The sequence below is a fragment of the Buteo buteo genome, chromosome 11 (assembly GCF_964188355.1).
Source record: "Buteo buteo chromosome 11, bButBut1.hap1.1, whole genome shotgun sequence".
In the NCBI taxonomy this organism is placed as follows: Eukaryota; Metazoa; Chordata; class Aves; order Accipitriformes; family Accipitridae; genus Buteo; species Buteo buteo.
In genome coordinates, this window is record NC_134181.1 from 1252535 (window position 1) to 1272021 (window position 19487).

The 19487-nt window shown below is 47.7% G+C and overlaps 1 protein-coding gene and 1 long non-coding RNA gene across 3 annotated transcripts in view; one reads left to right on the forward strand and one right to left on the reverse strand.

Moving 5' to 3' along the window:
- Positions 1-12133, reverse strand: part of NFAT5 (nuclear factor of activated T cells 5) — a 77506-nt gene extending 65373 nt beyond the window's left edge. Inside the window, exon 1 of one of the 2 annotated variants that reach the window (XM_075039739.1) lies at positions 11630-12133. In XM_075039739.1, coding sequence (XP_074895840.1) covers positions 11630-11702 — 73 coding nt within the window. In that variant the 5' untranslated portion in view covers positions 11703-12133. The remainder of the gene's footprint in view (positions 1-11629) is intronic. The other variant, XM_075039740.1, reaches the window with a different exon arrangement.
- An 849-nt stretch (positions 12134-12982) lies between these two features.
- LOC142036222 (uncharacterized) lies at positions 12983-15219 on the forward strand. Its single transcript, XR_012652121.1, has 3 exons — positions 12983-13375; positions 13976-14033; positions 14984-15219. It is a non-coding gene; the product is annotated as an uncharacterized LOC142036222 (long non-coding RNA).
- The last annotated feature ends 4268 nt before the right edge of the window (positions 15220-19487 follow it).

Here is a 19487-nt window from a genome sequence, read left to right on the forward strand (position 1 = left end):
TTGTTCAAAGCAAGCTTTCATTAAGCACAAGGTGCTACAGTCCCATCCCAGGCTCTACATCTACAAGCCCTTTGTTCTTTCTAACAAGCGGTGCTGCTGATACACACCAAGGCTCCCTTAGACTGCAGATAAAGATAGATGCAACTAATGAGGTGCATCCTCAACCACAGGCAAACCTGTGTGATAAACACTGCACCTGGAAGGAATTCCTCAAGGAAATAAAGATTCAAGTTGTTTGTAAAAACAGGTTTTCAAACTATTAAGCAAGTTCTTCTCCAAATATGTTCACACATGACTCTCCTCAGGAGACAAGTGGGAACCTAAGACAACCATTTCATGGCAAAATGTGGATAAAAGATTCCTTTCTGTACTACAGAGCTAAAACCCCAATGGAATCAGAGGGAGACAGCAATGAAAGAATCAGTGGTGTAACTGCTCTGGAACTGCCAAGTTATGTAAAACTTAAGGATGGTCATAACAAATCAAACCAAGTATTGATTAGCCCATATCTTTTCTCTGATAGCAGCAAACTATAGGGAAAGGTTTACAAGAACCAGTAAGTTTAAAAGAGTATTTCTATTATACCACCTTCCAAACTCTGACAATCGGCTACAAACCAACTCCCTAGTTTATGGGCTTCCCTAAATAGATATACCATCTACAAATCTAACAGCTTCTCAAACTATTTATCCTTTCACCACCCAAAACATCTGTCAATTGTTTCTGTAATTAAATGGTGTACAGAAAAAAGAAAAAGAACCAAAAAAACCCAATCTGTCTTTTGTTTTAAATGGCTGCCTGGACATTGCATTAGGTGTCTCTTATCTCTGAAGTCATGAAAATAATAAATAAGCATGGCCTATTTATCTATGCTATACCATTCATGGCTTTTGTACTCCTCTCCCCTTCATTCAAATCTTCTTCAGTTTTGTACCTACAGTTAAACTGTGCAACACCTTGTATATGCTAAAGCTTGACATTGATTCAAGGAAAGACAATATAACGGAAGATAAATTCACTGAGGGTTAGAGTTCATGGGGATAATTGGCAAGCATGTAGATAAAGATCGTATCTGGATGGATAAAGTGTACCTGTCAAAAGCTTTTGAGGATTCCAACATCCCTTGTCTAGGACTATCCCACCCCACTCCCCAATAAACTGAGTCATTATAGTCTGCTATGACCAGTTTCTCAAAAGTCCTATTGTCCTGGTTTTGACTGGGATAGAGTTAATTTTGTTTCCAATAGCTGGTATAGCGTTATGTTTTGGGTTCAGAATGAGAAGAATGTTGATAACACACTGATGTTTTCACTTGTTGCTAAGTAGTGCTTATACCAAGTCAAGGATTTTTCAGCTTCTTGTGCCCAGCCAGCAAGAAGTCTGGCGGGGCACAAGAAGTTGGGAGGGGACACAGCCAGGGCAGCTGACCCAAACTGGCCACAGGGGTATTCCATACCAGGTGACATCATGTCCAGTATATAAACTGGGGGGAGTTGGCCTTGGGGGGGGGGCAGGATCACTGCTCAGGAACTAACTGGGCATCAGTCAGCAAGGGGTGAGCAACTGCATTGTGCGTCACTTGTTTTGTATGTTCCAATCCTTTTATTATTATTGTCATTTTACTATTGTTATTATTATCATTGCTAGTTTCTTCCTTTCTGTCCTTTTAACTGTTCTTACCTCAACCCACGAGTTTTACTTTTTTTTGTTTCTGCCCTGATTCTCTCCCCCATCCTACTGGGTGGGAGGGAAGTAAGTGAGCAGCTGCGTGGTGCCTAGTTGCTGGCTGGGGTTAAACCACGACACACATGCTGTTATACTTAAAGATCTCTTCAGCTCGATTAAGTTGTCTTTCCTTACTAGACTTATAAATGGGGGGAAAAACCCTTGTACTCAGAGTTTCTTCAACAGATAACTAGTAGCCCACTATAGAAAGTGTTTGTTTTAAATGCTGAGAGTACTTCAGCTGTCTTTCCTCTATGTCTAAAAGCTGAATTCAGTAAAAATAAAGCCTGTAGACTCCTTGGCTCAGATGCAGAAAGGCAGTAATCCTCCTAAATGAATTTTTTTGCTATTGTATTAATGGATTGAAATACCTGCACGGCAAGGAGTACTTAAATTTACTCTAAACAATCTAATCCCTTCCTTGCTACCACACCTCCAAAAGCACCTTTTTTGCTTAAGTGGCAGCAAATAACTGAATTACTGAAGCTTAAGCTGAATCCTTTCAGGTCACAAAATAAGAAACCAAATTATTTCCCCATGTGATTAAAGAGCAACTCCATTCCAGGTGTGGTTCAAGTTTCAAGGCGAGGCAGATGGCCCTGTCTAGAATTCAGATGCCCTAAAAGAAAAACAAAGTAAGATTACTCCCAAATGAAATCTGCAGACAGGCTAAGGGCAGGCACTGATCACACTCACACAAATATACTTACAAGAAATTATGGTAGTTCTTTCTCTCTCAGTGACAAATGCAGAGAGGAGTTTAAAACTGCTAACGTGCTGAGTGTGCCTGGAGCACAGAACTCCAGGAATGTCCAGAAAGTCACTTTCAAAGGAACATGCTCTTGATAAACAAGTGTCACCCCCTTTCTTAAGGGAGCAACATGGCTTTCACACCTCCCAGTAGGTTTTAAACCTGGTAGATATCCTCAGCAAAACTGATAATAGGATACAAAATCTCAGTGTACAGGAAAATAAACTGCTATATTCAAGAGGAAAAACCTGACTTAGTGGCCCAATAAAAATATGACTGCGACACGGCACTAGACACGAGAATTTCTGATGTGGGAACTCACAAACGTCCCAACAATAGTAAAAGCCGTTCAGAACTCACAAACTGACAGGCATTTAGGGCCACGAAGATGAAAGGCCTGGAGCATCTTTCCCCCAAGGAGAAGCTGAGAGAGCTGGGACTGTTCAGCCTGGGAAGAGAAGGCTCAGGGGGGGTCTTATCCATGTGTAGAAATACCTGATGGGAGTGAATGAGAGGCTCTTCTCAGCAGTGCCCAGTGACAGGACAAAAGGCAACAGGCGCCAATTAAAACACATTAAATTCCATCTTAATTATCTTAACCACAAAGGAAGCCAAACACTGGCACAGGTTGCCCAGAGAGGTTGTAGTGTCTCCATCCATGAAGACAGTCAAAATCCAACTGGACATGGTCCCAGGCAAACTGCTCTAGCTGGTGCAGCTTGAGCAGGGCGTTTGGATTAGATGATCTCAAGATGTCCCTGTCAACCTCAGTGACAGCGTGACTGAGAGCTGGCGCTGCCTCCAGAAGTATTCACCCTGTTCCACTCTTACCCCCTGCACAACTGGGACATCTGATTCTTTTCAGAAGTTTAACCTAAATCAGATTCCTGGGGTCTGTAGCATTTACTTACGAGATATAAGGAAGACTAGCAGGAACTGTAATTATAAGTGCCTCAGTAAGTCTGCTTTAATAGGAATACATATTCCAAGCTAAGCCACCTTTTTTCCCCCCTAAGAAACAAAAACATACTCAAATATTTTAAACCAGGAGACCTCCTAACATTAAACTGAAGAGAGAGTAAACTTGAAGTGCAAGACAAGAAATATTTCTTCACCAAGATCAGACTGTGGAATTTCTTGGTGAATCCAAAAACTAACCAAGAGTCAAAATAACTGCATAAGATTCTAGATACTCCTGTTATACCCCAAGTAGTTAAGCATATACACACATACATACAAAAGAACCTCACAGCAAAGGGAGATATACCCAATTTTGAAACATGTTGTTAGTGGGACTTGTGTTACTCAAACGTATAGATATGTGGTGCTGCTTGGCACAAGCTCTGCTACGGCCTGCAGAAGGAGCCGCTGCTGCCATCAACACTCCCTGAGGACAAGCACTGAGTGAGGGAAGCGGAATGTAATTTTAATGGAGGCAGATCGTCACTTACAACTCGCATCTTCCTGCCCCACTTTACAAAGCAGCTTGCATGACCACTATCAGTTAATAGTCACATTAGTAGGTCATGTTCCCCTATGCACAAGAAAACAGAAACTGTCATAGGGAACAGAAGCTACTGAACTCTACAGCTTATTATTTTCCAATCACTCTGTAGTGCTACTATCAAAACTTACAGATTCTGCTGCTGAGTGAATCCATTTAAAAAAAAATCAGGTTTCTAGACAATGAGAGACTGAAACAACTGGCTTGTAATATCAGGTTTTCTGAACAGAAGTGGAACTCCAACATTTGAGAACTTTTTATTACTGTCTTTAAATCTCTTTCATTCCTATATGCTTCGTCTTGTCTGGGCATTAATAGGAACTGCTATCCAACTTCCTTTTGTTTGCCAAACAGCCTGAACTTCACCACAACTCAAATCTGCTTTTAGTATCAAAACTTTGCATTACTTTGGCATATTACGTTAGTTTTATAAACTTTGTAAAGTGACCTGAAGTTCTTTCTTATTATTTACAAAGCAACTGTAAAACCTTCCCAACTGCTGGAGGGACAAGTAATCAAGGGGAATTGGAGAACGATTCTTCAAAGCGTATTTATGTAAATAGTGCAAACATTCCTCTTAGTCTGGTGCGGTGATATTCACTATACAGATCACTAACAACTACGTAAGTTAATAACATAACATAACTGATGTTGAGCATTCCCATTTCAAACACTGCTAAAGCACTGCATGCTTTTGGAAATAGCAGTTACTTAAGATTTTACTATGTGCCCATTAGAATCCGCTGTTACGCCACTGTTCAAAGTTAGATCTGAGAGTTCGTTTCAGTCAGTTCCTAAAATAATTGCTGTTCTCGCTGATGAGAAAGCCAAAACCTGTCTGAATATTCATTCAATCTCATCAGTTTACTCTTTACATAAACACAGAGAAGATAACAAACATGATAAACTGCAAAGACATGACCACATACCTTACTTCACCTGCACTTTGGCCCCTCATCAATTCCTGCTAGGGTTTAGCAGCGTATCTAAACTTCAGAATGAGTTCAGGCCATTGCCCTTTTGTATGAAAGAAAGCATTACTTCTCCTCCATTTTCTCCAACTCAAAAGAAGTACATTTCCACGTAAAACTAAGTAATCTGTGTCCCGGTGCAAAAATCAGATCAAGGCTCCAGGCTGACAATGATTTTTAGTCAACAGACCCTAAAAGGTAACTATGCTGTTGAAAACTTACAAAGACCAGATGCTTTTCAAGAATTGAAAAATGTTAATCTGCAATCTAGGAAACACTTGATAAAAAATTTACTTCTTGACTATACTAAACAACAGTATGCTATAGATTCCACTTATGAGCAGCTACAAAGTTATTTCCAATACGCAGGTCCTGAACTAATTGAAGCACAAGTACTCTTAACTCCTAATATTTTCACATTCTAAAAATTTTCAGATCTCTACTAAAGCAAGTGTCAAAACTGCAGAAAGAACTTTCCAGAACAAAGCAGAAGAGATGCCGAGTGGCATAACCTTTCGTCAACGAAGAATATGATGAATTGAAAAAAGAAAGGTGGGAGGAAAGAAAGTATTGGGGAAAGAGTGTCTTCCTCTAAAGCGTACCCACAATGAGAAATTATCTGCACAATAACTCAAGACAGTATTCCAACCTCTAAGTCCCTGAGAACCCCCCAACATTGCTGGATTAAAAGACAACGTAATAAAATGTACCCATTTGACTTTGCAAGTGGAAGAAGTCTGAACCCAACACATCTGATCGCAGGTAACCACACGTTCATGGCCTGCAGGCTTCAACAGCACCCCTCCTCCACGAGCAAGCCCAGCTGACGAAGCAGCAGAGCCCATTGCCTTGTGAAACAGATCACTGCAACACTTGCCATGCTCATGCCGAGATCTCACTAAATCAAGTCCAATCCAAGCTCCTCATTGCAATACTCAAATCCTTCCATGGGATTGAAATATATTCTCTCCAATTACGTTTTCTTTGAATATCTAAATTTAAATAGGACAAGAGAATTGGGCAATGTATGGAGATTGTCCAATAGAAAAAAATCTACAACTTTCATGGAACTATGTAAAGTATCCAAAACGAGTAAAATTGACAATGAAAAAATCCAACTAGTCTTAGAACTAAAGAAAAAGCTTACTTAATCCATCTTCATTTCCCCTACTTCTTGGTCCACACCACACGTTTACACTCAGATACAAACAGGCAGCAAAGGAGAACCTAAGGCAGGAACATGGCCTCACGCTCTTCCATCCACACCTGCAGCAGGAGAGGTGCTGCGGTGTCCTGCCCAGCTTCCCGAGCTCCAGAAATGGATTCCCTCACCGATCCCCAAGAAACCAGCCCAGGCAGGAAGCCTGGCTTTCCTGGTCTCGGCACAAGAGCACAGGCACAGTAAATGCAACAGAAGGCATGACATGAGGGGCATTTCTTTCCACGGCTGAGCCAGTTTAGCAGTTCTACCTCATCTGCTACCTCCTCTACCATTTAATCCCAGTCCTCGATACCCCCTTTCTTGTCTTGACACCACTACTTGTGCAGCTGCAGAGTAAACTAGACTAGGGAGCAGAACAGCGTTAGAAAATCCTATCAAAAGTACAATATACTCATTCTAGATTGGTTTCCCAATCCTATTCATCTTGCAGCCACAAAAAACAATTGTGCTGGCACAATTCAGAGAACAGTACATGGGTGAGAACAGACGGCAGGGGAAAAAGGTCTGTTTAAACAGCTCTGTCACTGGAATATTCAAATTACGGTGTGAAAAGCTGTGAATTCAAAATCCTCCCCCCTACCCCCAGCACCACACATAATCATCTTGCAGCAACACATTCCATAGTTTTGTTTTTTAAAGCCAATAAACTGGTAAGATTCAAAGTAGAAATGGACATTTACAAGTCTGACGCAGAATTTAAGGAACTTTGGTAGAATCCCTTTCAGTTGACTTAAGTCAGAATGTCCCAGGGGCAGCTGGAAGAGCTGCAACAGGCAGATGTATGCAGTCCATCCCTCACATAACACCCAGCACTGCTTGTCTAGCATGGCACCTTCTGTGAGCTACAAAAAGAAGTTAAGAATTATTACAAAAAGAAGCTAAGTATTATTTCTATTCCTAAACACTGCTAGTACTAATTCTAAAGTTCAAAAGTAAGAGCAGGCTCTTACTATTTTTATAAAGCATCTGGTCCATCCCTCTTTGATAATTCAGTCACTGTCTTATTGGGGTTATCCCTTGGATCATGGAAAGAAAAAAGTTTTGGTAGGAAAATAAAAATTCACCAAAAACCACGTGTTGTATCAACAATTATCAGTAAACACAAGTAGATTACCATCATTTAACATTTAAGCATGGAGGAAAACTGAGTTTTGACTATGTGACATTTTTAGGGCAAAAGAGCTATTTAAGAGACTACTAACGTTTTTCTTGCTGCTTCCAAGTTCCAGAAAGTCTCACAGTTTTACAGTTACTGAGCTGAGTAAAGCAAAATCGGGGCGGGGGGATATGAATAAAAAGTTCTAAAGTTCTGATGATACTTGCTGCAGTGCAAAAATGCAACTTTATTAGTACACACACATTACTTTGTAATTGTTCAAAAGGCATGTATTAGCTAACTTAATCACACATTTAATCAGTTCAGATTTAGTACCTGACATTTGATGAACTGCTTTAATCACAGTTTTTCACCTCTTCCTGTTTACAATGAATAGCTAACTTTACTATATTTGAATGTTGCATACGATATTCAACCACAGAACAACTAGCCTCAAGGTTTTAGGTTTTATGCTCCAGTGATTCTTCTACTACATTACTAATTTGTATGCACATTTGGGTTGTTTTATTTCAAAAAGGACAGTACATTATGTAAAGGTGGGAATTAAACCTATTACATTCTAAACATTTTCAGCATTCAAAAATGCATGCATTTCCGTGTATCTCTATTATCTTCTTACTAGGAGATACCATCCATCTGCAATGGTTACAAAGCATACACCTTTTTTAATATTGATTATACGTAAAAAGATGGGGTTTAGTCCTTAGGACAGGTCAGTTCCTCAGGATCTACAGGGATGAGCTTCAGCAACAGGCCTTGGAATCAACACTTTGCTTTCCTCTTGTTTTTAACAGCTATAACCAGTCATATTCCAGAGGCCTGCAACTTAAGTACAGTTTCACTATTATTTTAAGCCAATATAAGCTGGCACTGCTGCTGAAAGACATAGTCCCACCCTTCCCCACTGCTAGTTTTCACATGTCCTTTCCTTGAGTCAGCACAAGCCATTCACAAAGACCCACAGCAAACACGACCAGGATACTCACCTAGTTAAAAATCAACATTTCTCTTCCCCTTTTCCTTTTTGTTGTTGGGGGGGCAGGGTTGAGGAGGAATAAGGGAAAAGATGAGTTAATTTTAACATGATCAGTTCCCCAATCCAGTTCACTGCATGGCCACGTAAGCGTTGGCATGAGCAGAGCAGCAAAGAAAAGATAGGGGACAAGACTGCTTTAACTCAGCAAGTGGGAATTCATACTGGCTGGAACTGCTCATGAAACCACACCTACAAGAGTAAAAACTGGAAGATAAAGTATTGAGGTACTCAAAGAAAAATATTTTCTTTCCCAAGCTATGCATAAATGAAAAGAAATAACTCAAATTATCAGATCAAATTTTAAATTAACAACTCTCCCTTTGTCTGCGTTGCCATTTCACCTTAGGTCTGTGTGCTTTTAGAAGTTCTGCTTAACATTTTTAAAGGAATATGAACAACAAAAACCTTAACTCAAATGGCCATGCAAGCCAAAACTTCAACACATAGCACGGGGACAGACCGATGACATAACTCGGTCTGTCCAGGGAACGGGACAAAATCTACCATAAAAAAATTGCACTAGCGTAAGCTACGTCTTGATTCACTGGATTTTCAAATATAACTTCACTTTGAAGAGCAGGCAAGTACATTTTAATCAGCACACTAATAATCTTCTACTTTAATTTCAATAAACTAAAGTTTGTATGTTAGAAAACCTCAGTTACTCCCAAGACCACCCCAATCTTACAGCTTCTCTCACCTTTGTGATCTCTGTATTTCCAAAACATCACAGTGATCATGAACGACAAACTTACAAGACCGGTATCATTAAACCACAGCCATCCCAAAGCGCACACAGGAATGCAATTCAGAGGAAAAGTTACTGGCCCCAATTCAATTTGGAGTCGGATTCCAAACTGCAGGGTAGCTGCATTTCTAAAAGGAGACCAGTTACGAGAAACTACATGCTCCTAACACACCCTCATCACAAATGCATATTTGTGGCTTTCTCACTGTGTTCAGACCTTTCCCTTTATCTCATCAGTTGTATTCATATTCTGATCCAGAGCATTTGTCCACAGGATAAGTTTATCCGTTATCTATCTAGGAAAAAAAAAAAAAAACCACACTGAAGTGTGTTCTGATTAATCAGATAACCACTAATACCTTTTCCTAAATCCAGCTAAAAATTGTACTAATATACCCCACGGCAAAGAGGAACACTTAATTATTCATTCTGTAAAAGTATATTCATTTGTTCTAAATTTTAATTTAAATTAAATTGCATTTCAACATCTCCTTGATCTTTTATCATGACAAAATATGAAAAGCAAACCTTGCTTTAACCTCTTTATAACCATTCACTGCTTTATACACCTCTATCATATGCCATCTTGTTTGGATCACGAAGCTTATTATGGCCACTCCTAAGCATCAAACAACCTTCTCTGGACACTTTCTAGCTCTGAACCCACATCAACGCCACCAGAAGAAAAAATACACTCTTGATTAATCAGTGGAAGATCCTCTTCCTACATGAAACAGACACTCAACCATTCCATTCAATATAAAAAATTTTGAGAATTCACAGTAAGATTGGCGAGTTCACAAGTTCTGCTCAGTTAAGTATGAGTCCTTGAAGAGATTTCACAACTTACATGGAACCTTTTTTATTTTAAATGTTTTACCAATGACTTTAACAGTGCGCACTTTTCAAATATCCAGTATGATAAATTATAATTTTGATGGGGTTTTATCACCTGTTTTTTTTTTTTCAATTAGAACTGCCCTGTTTCAAAATACTCTTTCCCTTTTATTGCCCTCACTAGGGCTAAAACCAATTGGAATACCTACGTGTTGGATAACAGGAGAGCCTTAAACCCTTGTAGTAACATCTTTAAAAAATTTTACAAACTGTTATACACCGGTGATAACTTTAAGATCTCTACAGAACAGCAAGACAATGACTTAGAGCAGTTGGAGAGCTTTAAAGATGTGTTTTGACTCATTAAAGTATTTTTTGTTTAGCTTCACCACTAACGACACACAACTGAGAGTTAATGAGCATATTACAATTAGTTCCAAAAATTCTAAAAAAGTTTAATCTTTCCTGTAACAATATTAGACTCTGATTAGCTACCTTCACTTCAAGGTAATAAGAGACGTTAAAATTTCTTTTGTCATACACCCCCAACAGTGCTCCCCACGCCAGTTGTACTGTGGGCAGATGTGTTCAACAAACTACTGGTAGTGACTTTCAAGTCTTTTAAATAAGAGAAAAGAAGCTAAGAACTCGTGTAGTAGGCAAGATTTGCCCTAACACACATCTCCTTATTACCGTCCACTTGTCAAAACTAAAATTCTGCTATTATGAAAACAGGCGTTCCGTTCGTTTACTTTCAGCATTCCCTGCATTCTCTCTTGGCCTCACTTCCCACGGGCCGATGACGCCGGTTTACACCACCACCACCCCCCCAAGACCCCCACCGACGGGGTAAACGCCGGGAGATGGTCTGAACTCCCCGGTACCGCAACCCACCACCGTGCTGAAAACCAGCCCTCCGCTGCTCGGGCTTTTTGCCAGTTTCTAACCCAAATCAGAACGTTCACGTCCTCTCCGAGGCCTCTTCTTCCACGGAAACCCTTTTCCGAGAAACTTTAACGAGCAGATTTTGGGATACCTCCAGCCGCCCGTATTCCCCATGCCCCATTACTTCTCGTTCCCAACTCCAGGCCCAAGCATCCGTCGTCGTCCCCCCCGCCCCGGGCTGCGCCGGGCTCCGGCGGGGCTCGGCCCGCATCCCCGCAGATGCGCCGCCGAACGGTGAGGTAAACAGGGCCGCATTCCCGGTACTGGCAGGGAGAAAGAGAGGGAGGGAGGGATAGAGCCCCGTGGGGCGGGCGCGCAGCCCCCCACCGCGACGCCGCTCCCGCGGGGGCCGCCGCCGGGCCCCGAGCGCAGGAACCTGTCGGGACACATTCTTGAGGCCGCCGCGGCCGGGCCAGGAATGCGGCCGGGGGAGCCCGGGCTCAACCCCAGCGCCGACCGCGGGGGGCCCCTCGCTGCGGGGTACCGGCGGCCGAGCATCCAGGTGCGGCCCGCAGGCCGCCGCCGCCGGCACGGCGGGGGACGACGACGACGGGGCCGGGGGGGGGGCCGGGACACACAACAACGACGAGACGACGGACTTCGGGGCGGGCGAAGCTCCCCGCCGGCCCCAGGAGGAGGCGCGGAAGGGGGGGGGGGGGGGGGTGTCGGCCCGGCCGTTAGCGACGGTTAACGGCGCGGGGCTCGGCGGCGGCGGCGCGGCTCCCCCCCCCCCCGCCCGCGGCCCCGCCTCCCCGGCCCGGTGCCACACTCACCCTTGGAGTAGAGGGACTTGGGGGACTCGAGGTCGAGGTCGGCGCTGAGCAGAGAGATGAAGTCCGAGGGCATCGCAGCTCCGCGGCCCGGCAGGGGCGAGGGGAGCGGCGGGAGGAGGGGGGGGCCGGGCCGGGAGGGGGGGGCTGCTACCTCCGCCGCCCCGGGGTGGGGAGGGGAGACACCGGCAGGCGAGAGCGCGGCGCTCCGCACGTCGGGGCCGCGAATCGGACCGGGTCGGGCCAGGCCGGGGGGCTCCGCTCGCCGTCGAGGACCGGGCGCCGCCACCCGCCGCCGCTGACAGGAACCGGCTGCTGCCAACGGAACGCGCCCGACCGCCCCCTCCGTTACCGCTCTGCGCCTGCGCGGGCGCCGGGCGGGGGGGGGGCGCACACAAGGAACCCCAGCGCCGCCGGCCCGCGCATGCGCCCCGGCGGAGGGGGGGGAGAGGCGCGGCGACGGAACAGCCCACCGGCGGGACGCTACGCGCCTGCGCGAAAGGATCGGCGGCCGCGCTCCCCCGGCCGGCGCCGCCAGAACCGCACCGCGCATGCGGGAGGAGGAGGAGCGTGGCGGGGAGGCGGAGGGCGGGGGGGCCGCCGGCGGGAAGAGCCGCCGCGGTGGCGGGGGGCGCGGAAGCGTCTAGAACGGGGCGGGGGGGGGGGGGAGCCGGCCCCTCAGGGAGCCCGTGGCGCTGAGGGGAGCGCGGCGGCAGCAGCGGGGGGGGGGGGGGGGGGTTTAAACCGGCCACGTCCCAGCCGGGCTGCGGCAACGAGCCCCCGGGCTGTCATGGGGGAGCGCTGGGCGCTGCCTCGGTGTGGGAAGGGGCGAGGGGGTACGCCCCGCGTCAGGGGCCGGCAGCCATCGCACATCCGTCCGCTGCTGGCCACCCCGCCGTCGAAACCGACGATGCGGGGAGCCTGTCCGCCAAACGAACTCCGGTTTATGTTATCCCAAATAAAAGCAGCAGGTGTTTCTGAGCGGAAATGTGGAAAGAGTGTCAACAGTGCTTTTTAATTAAGCGAAACGAAGGTGGCATGCATCTTAAGAAAACAAGCACCCCAGATCTGGGTAATTGGGAGAACAGGAGGGGTGGGAGTCTGGGAGCCCCTTTCCCTGGCTAAGAAGGGGGAGGAGGTAAGGCAAGGTCACCCGCACAGATTTAAAACCCCTTTTCCAAGGTGATAAAAATCTGCTTTGGAAATGGGGAAGGGATCAGAAGGCGAGAGGGCTTGCCGTGTGAGTGGATGGAGGTGCCGGCCAAATGCTTAAGCTGTGAAAAATGGGGGAGGAAGGAGCTGTGAACAGCTGACGCATGCCTTCGGCTCGGCAGAGGGTCCGGTTTCCCCACGGGGACTGTGTCACCAAAAGGTTGGCTCTGGTCCCTCCCGCAGCCGGCTCCCGTGCCAGTCCGCTCTCGGATCCTGGTGAAATCGCTCCCCAAAAACACTCAGCCCCTTCCAGAAACTCACCGCACCCCACCAGCCAGGACAGCGGTGCACGGGAGGGTTTCTGGAGACGCCTTCGGTCACCGTGGGGCAGCCTCCCCGGTGTCTTCACCAGATGTCCCACCACACTCCTGGGCTCGCGGCACCGTTGCTTCGGTGCTTCGAGCGCCAGGGTTTCATTCCGCTGTGTAACCCACACAAGGCAGGACGCCGAGACGGTGCCTGTGGAGTCGGCGTGGCGCGGCACGCGCGCGGCATCCCCGTTTCACAGCCCCGCGGAAGAATGATGGCAACTGCGCGGTACGCGTTCGGTTTTATTTGAAGTCGGGTATCTCTTTCATCCCAGGCGTACTGCTTTAATCCCCCGGAGCTGCGCTGGCTTTTCCTCTCCTCTGCTCGACTTCATTGTCATTTGTGGCGTTTTGAGAGGGCACGGTGCTCGAGCCGTGGAGTACGCCTACAGATTTCAGCACTGTCCAAGAGCTCATTTGTATCTAGCCTCTGACATCCTTTTCTGCACTTATTCGGGTGTGTAAGGCTTTGCCCGGCAAGGCTCTCTGCCTTTGCCTTAAGGAGTCGCCTTGTCACCTGCGAAGGCAGCCAGTGTGTGCCCTGCGGAGCGGGGAAACGAGTCCCGCCGTGCAGAGGCCATCACGCTGGGGCCGTGCCGGTGACCAGCCCCCTGCCCGAGGTATGCCCTCCCTCAAGCGCAGGGGTCTGCAGGGCCCTTCCCTGGGCAGTCACAGCCTGGATGCGACTGCCCTGTTCCCCGGGGAGCACTCGTTATGGCCCAGCGTAATTCTGGTGCTGTTTCAGGGTGCTCAGAAGCGTTCACCAATAGAGTGACAAAAAAATACCATACAATTTTTATTAAATGTGTTATTTTTATCATGTCTACAGAGGAGAGAATTTCTGAGGCTGAACCACAGCTAAAGCAAGGTGTTTTTCTTCCTTCACGGTAAGTACGATCAGCCCTGGAAACAGTTCTGGCGGCTTGCGTGCTGCCATGCAGAACAAGAGTGGCACTCGTGTTTTGCTCGGAATAGGCTGTTGAGGCCTCCGGGACACATCCCCGGCTGTTTGCTGCTGCCAGCAGAGCTGTGCTTCTGCCTTTCAGAAGTGCCAAGCAAGTTTCTCTGCCGCCTGTGCCCGGAGCTTGCGCAGGCCTTTGCCTTCGCTCTCGTAGCTCTTGTGCCAAGTGGAGCGGGCAGAGAGCATCATGTGAGGACATTGTTCATTTGCTTCAAGCCAGGCACGAGTATCCTCCCAAGTTAAAAATCTTCCAAAGGGTTTTGCTGTAATCACTACACTAACATTCAGCCAGCAGGTAACATTTCTTTGTGGCAGCCTGGCTGTTTGCTTTGCAGTTTCTTAAGTTCTGGCAATGGCAAGGAGGGGTTACCAAGTTTCAGAGGGCGGTGTGCTGCTGCCAAGTTCCATGTGCCCTACTTTGGCAAAAAAATCCCTCACTGAATGGAGTAGAGGAGCACCCAGATAACAGTCCTTCGGAGACCTGATTCTGGAAATGTTACCAGAGCAAAAAAATCCTCTTGCTAATGGAGCAAAGGGAAGCAACGTGAGGCAGACCTGGAATTACAGCTGAAGGCGTTTCACGGACAGTTTTCATGGCCTACTAGCCGCTGAGAAGCTGTATGTGATTTGAACTGTCCATAGGGGTGAAGAGATGGTACATGTATTCTCCGAAAGCGGCTGACACCCTGAGAACCAGCACAGCTCCCAACTGGCAGCAGGGGGAAGCTGGGGTGGGCAGCACGCTGCTTTGGAAAGGGGGAGGAACAGATGTGGGTAAGTTGAGGGTCCTTTGGGGGTCCTTAATGGAAGATCACAGGCACAGTAAGCTTTGTGTATCACCCAGGGCACTCACACGCTGCATTTAACTGTCAACAGTTGCCACCACTTGTTTGTTGTCCTGAAAAGACATGGATTCATTCCTGCGCACAAGGAATAGGAAATAGCTGTGAACTGCAGGCAGCAAAGCTGCAAGGATCTGTTGAAACAGCAGCATGTGAATGAGCTCTGCCAGGAGACACCAGCACTGCTCTTCTGCACGGTTTGGAAAAGGCACTCTGTCTCCCCTGTGCCAAATCTTGGGCTTTTTCTTTATATGACCAATTAAAGTTAAAAATGAAACCCCAGTTGCTGTCCCTGTGTATTCTTCTGTGCCAACGAGGCATACTTTGTATTGCAGAGGTGGAGGCTGGGCTGCAAGGTGCTCTGATGTGTTTCTCAGCACATCTCCTTGTGTGACCCGACAAATTTAGCTCCTAGCAGCTGAACAGCTGTGCCACCACCACCCCTCGTGAACCACAGAGCAGCACTGACCGAGTTCAGTGTGCCGGGTGCTGTGGCTGAGCCGATTTCATGGTTACTACAGCTATAAGGGAGGAGTACTGCTGCTCCCACCACCCGCTGCTGCAGCACGAAATGCTTCTCCTGCCGAACCCCGCAGCCCTGTCCTGCCCTGGCCACGTCCTCATGCCATTTGCGCTGGCTCCACTGGTTTTCCAACAAGCTCATGCACAGAAGCCGCTCAGCAAAACGTCCAGGTGGATGCCGAAGCCAATGCAGCGGGTGTAGAGGCTGGTGGTGGGGCAGAGGCAGCCCGGTGGCGGCCACAGCTGTGTCACGACATCGCTGCAGCGGTGACTGGGAGACTGTCACCGTAACCCGATGTGACTGGAAGATGCCGTGGAAAGAGGTAGTTGTGCCCTGAACCACATAACTTCACCCCCTCCCATGCCCGGCGCTACAGCTCCCTCAGTCCCATGGTGAGCAGTGTCAATAAAGTAGTCTGTCTAAAGCGAATACTTTTTTTTTTGGTGAGGTTATTTTGCAGTGGGATAGGTTTCCCAGCTGGAGGCCATTCTGCTCAGCACTCGTGCCAGCCCGGGGCAGGTTGTGCCGTGGAGATGTGAGACTTGCCCAGGGCAGCCCACCCACACCCAGCTCAGCTCGGCTCCGCGACTGCAGGACCACAGCCCGCCTGAACTGTTAGCCTGCCTAAGAACGCGAAAATCAACAAAGCAATTTGCCAAACATAGCAAAGCTAAGGGATTGAAATAAGGTAAAACGCCAGCTATAAATCCAAGAAAGAAAGAATTTCAAAGCGCGAGTCTAAAGGCATTATTTAGCTGAACTGCACAGGGGCCTTGTATAGCTGTCAGAGCATGTGGGAGAAAAGAGGAGAGCTGAATACACACAGCACTGTGCAAATTGGCAGGCTCAGATTATACGACCGTGGAATTAAAAGGATTAGCTGATAAATTTACTGAACAACTGGCAATTATTTTTATGGTGGGAAGTTTAGAGAGGGGAAAAAAAAGCTGTGGAGCAGTCGTATTCAGAAGAGCTGAAGGGAAAAGTCCCCTCGCTTTGGCAATCGCGTACCTGCCAGCCCTGGGAGGGAAGGTGAATTCATCTGTGCCAAGTGGGGGTTGCCCTGCCTTGCCCGGCGAGGGAGGAATGCCTTTCCCTTGAGAAGAGGGAGAGCTGCTCCTACGCTGGCACTACAAAATCAAACCATTTGGGAAGCATCCAGGGGAAAAAAAATGTAAGACTGTGCTATAATCACCTCCTGTCTAAGTAACGAGGGAAACAAAGGCTTTCTGAGAAGGTGCTAGTAACAGGTAGGCTGTGGCAGAGAAGAAAAACAGATCTTATTCCTGAAAGGGGAGCGATGAGAGACAGAGCGATCAGGGATGGAGCAGGTAGCTCCCCTGCCTTTGAGGGGCAAAGGAATTCATTGCTGGCCAGCAAGAGTGGACAGTGCTGAAATCCCAGATGCTACCGGCACAGCAGCAGCAGCTACGTGTCTGCGAAGGACTCACGCTGCAGCAGGGACAGGTCACCCCCCAGCCAACGACTGTTTTAATTGCCCGTACAGTCACAGGTGGCACGAGAGCATTCTCCTTACGGTCGAGACCCAAGCTAAATGCCTCTGCCTGACCAAGGCAAGCTGCGTTCATGTCCGGAGGCAGCTTCTGCTGTCCAGTGGTCCTGCAGCCACCGAGGTGTTATCCTGGGCTTCCCGAGGCCGGCGTGCCAGAGCAGGACACGGAGCGGTGGGAATGCCAGTGCCGGGCAGAGCTCCCGAGTGACGGCACGTCCCCAGGACTGACTGCACACCCGAAACCAGGGGAAATGTCTCTGGAGCTGGCTAAAGTCACAAGAGCAAACAGCAAGCCACAACCGCCTCTTGCAGCTGTTCCCATGGAAGCTCGCAGTTCCCATCCGGCCGTGTTGGCTTATGGAGGGCTTTTGGCTGTGGAGAGCTTTCTTTGCAGAGTCCTGGGAAGGGCAGAGCTGGTAGAGCATGAATGACAACACAGAACGAGGGTAAAAGTGGAAAAAAAAGGAGTCCTGATCCTCTGAGGAGTGAGGCAGGATCAGCCTGGCTGTTCGATCCCTGCAGTAAACTTCTAAAGCAAGGTCATGATAAGAGCTGGAAGGGAGAGAGGCCGGGGATGACACGCTCGGAGACAGGTCCCTGGCGCTCCCGGGCACTCCGAGCTATCGCCGGAGAGGGGGAGGCAATGGGCAAAGGCCAAATTTGAAGAAAGAATAGATAATCTGCTTTTTGGGAGGAGAGGGCAGTCCCGTACAATTAGACTTTTTAATGACTGAATATGATTAGTCCAGGGTGCAGCGTGAAGCAGTGCCTAACAGTGGGACTCGGGGAAGTAACCGCACTGAGACAGGTCAGCAAAACACAAGTACAAGATTTATTGGAGTCCAGCTGGAGCCATAAACTCCTCCTGTGGACCCCAGCATGTGAAAAAGCCATGTGGAGCGTGCAGCAGAAGTGCTGCCAGGGAAGGTGGGACTCTACCTCCTTGTCTTACAGTTTTGAAATCCAGCTCGAGTTACAAGATATGTTGAAAGGGGCAGAGAAGTAAAAAGATGAGGTGCAGGCAGGTGAGTGGGAAGACTTCACAAGCCAGGGTGCAGGAGGATGTTCAGGATGTTGCATATACCCAATATTGACACACTGACCTGGGGTACAGATTTACGTGAAGGCAATAAAAGCTGTCGTGTTAAGCAGAGCTGCTGAGCAACCACCCATCCAGCCTACCGAGTGACGCCACTCCCACACCTTTGACAAACCTTAAGACAAATGGTTATTCTGGGTGGTGAATGATGGGAATACATGAAAAACGAAATTCCAGCTGCTCCTATCCCAGGTGCACCAGTGAAAGGTCTTGCAGCTGCAGCAGGCAGTGGCTGGAGCACGTGGCAGGGGACCCTGCGGCACATATGACACTGATGGTGCTGGCCAGGGGATGCTGTGAAGAAGCACATTAATTGTGCCGTGTCTCAGATTGCCGGTGGATAGCAGCGGGGAGGACTTACAGGATTTTTTCTACTTATGTTTTTACTTCTTGTGGACATGCCCTTTCCCTGAATCACAGGGGGCTTTTTAGGCTGTCTGGAGAAGCCCAGCACCAAAGAGTTGCTGGTGATGATAGGTCTGGTACCTCTTACCCAGGGAAAGCAAAGCTGCTTACGCTTCCCAAGACAGAGAAAATTTTCACATGAACAGGATGAACCTGATAAAGCGAGTCAAGAGAGAGGTTTACCTTTACCAGTGAATCTCATCAGGACCTTAACCTCCAACCTCCCTTGACTTGCCCAACATCTGGGTGAGGTTTAAGCTACAAGAGCAACTACAATGTTTAATCAAATCTTTCTCCCGAGTGTTCTCAGCAGCCCCAGGTCACGCACTTCACATCACGCTGGATTGCTGTGCTGTGTTGACAGCAAACGAAACCCAGCTTGTGCTCCCTGTCTGGGAAAATTAGGGGGACAGTGTAGGAGGGATTCCTACCAGCGGCTCGTAAGGGTGGCTGAAGATCAGCCGGTGTCTGGCACAGCCCAGCTGTTTGGCACCAAACCCCAAAAGTCAGCGTGGGACTGAGTCCTCCGGCCCCATGGCTGGTGCTGGGCTCTAGGTCATGATCACAAATAAAACTGGAAGCTGGAGAGGCTTGTATGCTAAAGGAGGTTGTAGATGAATGACCACTGAGCTTGTTGTGCATTTTTTCTTTACTTTTATGATTTTTGACCATTTTGTGCCTTTCGCTTTGGATAAATGTCCAGTTTCAGTGCCAGGTCTAGGCAGGTTTGCGGGGGGATTCTTTAAACAAGCTCTTGTAGATCCTTTTCAAATGTCAGTTTAGCTGATGGGCAAAACCTTTAATGTCCCGCAAGGGCGAACTCCCAGCGGTGCCCGTGGTGGAAACAGTGAGCAGGATCCGAACTGTGGAAGTTGCACAAACAGTGGAAGTTGAAATAACATGGTAGAGGAAACCTGCGCCCCATTTAGGAGCAGGAGGGATTGCAGCTGGGGGTGGTACACAGCTAACGTGGGTTTTTCCAGTCACTGCAGCAGAGA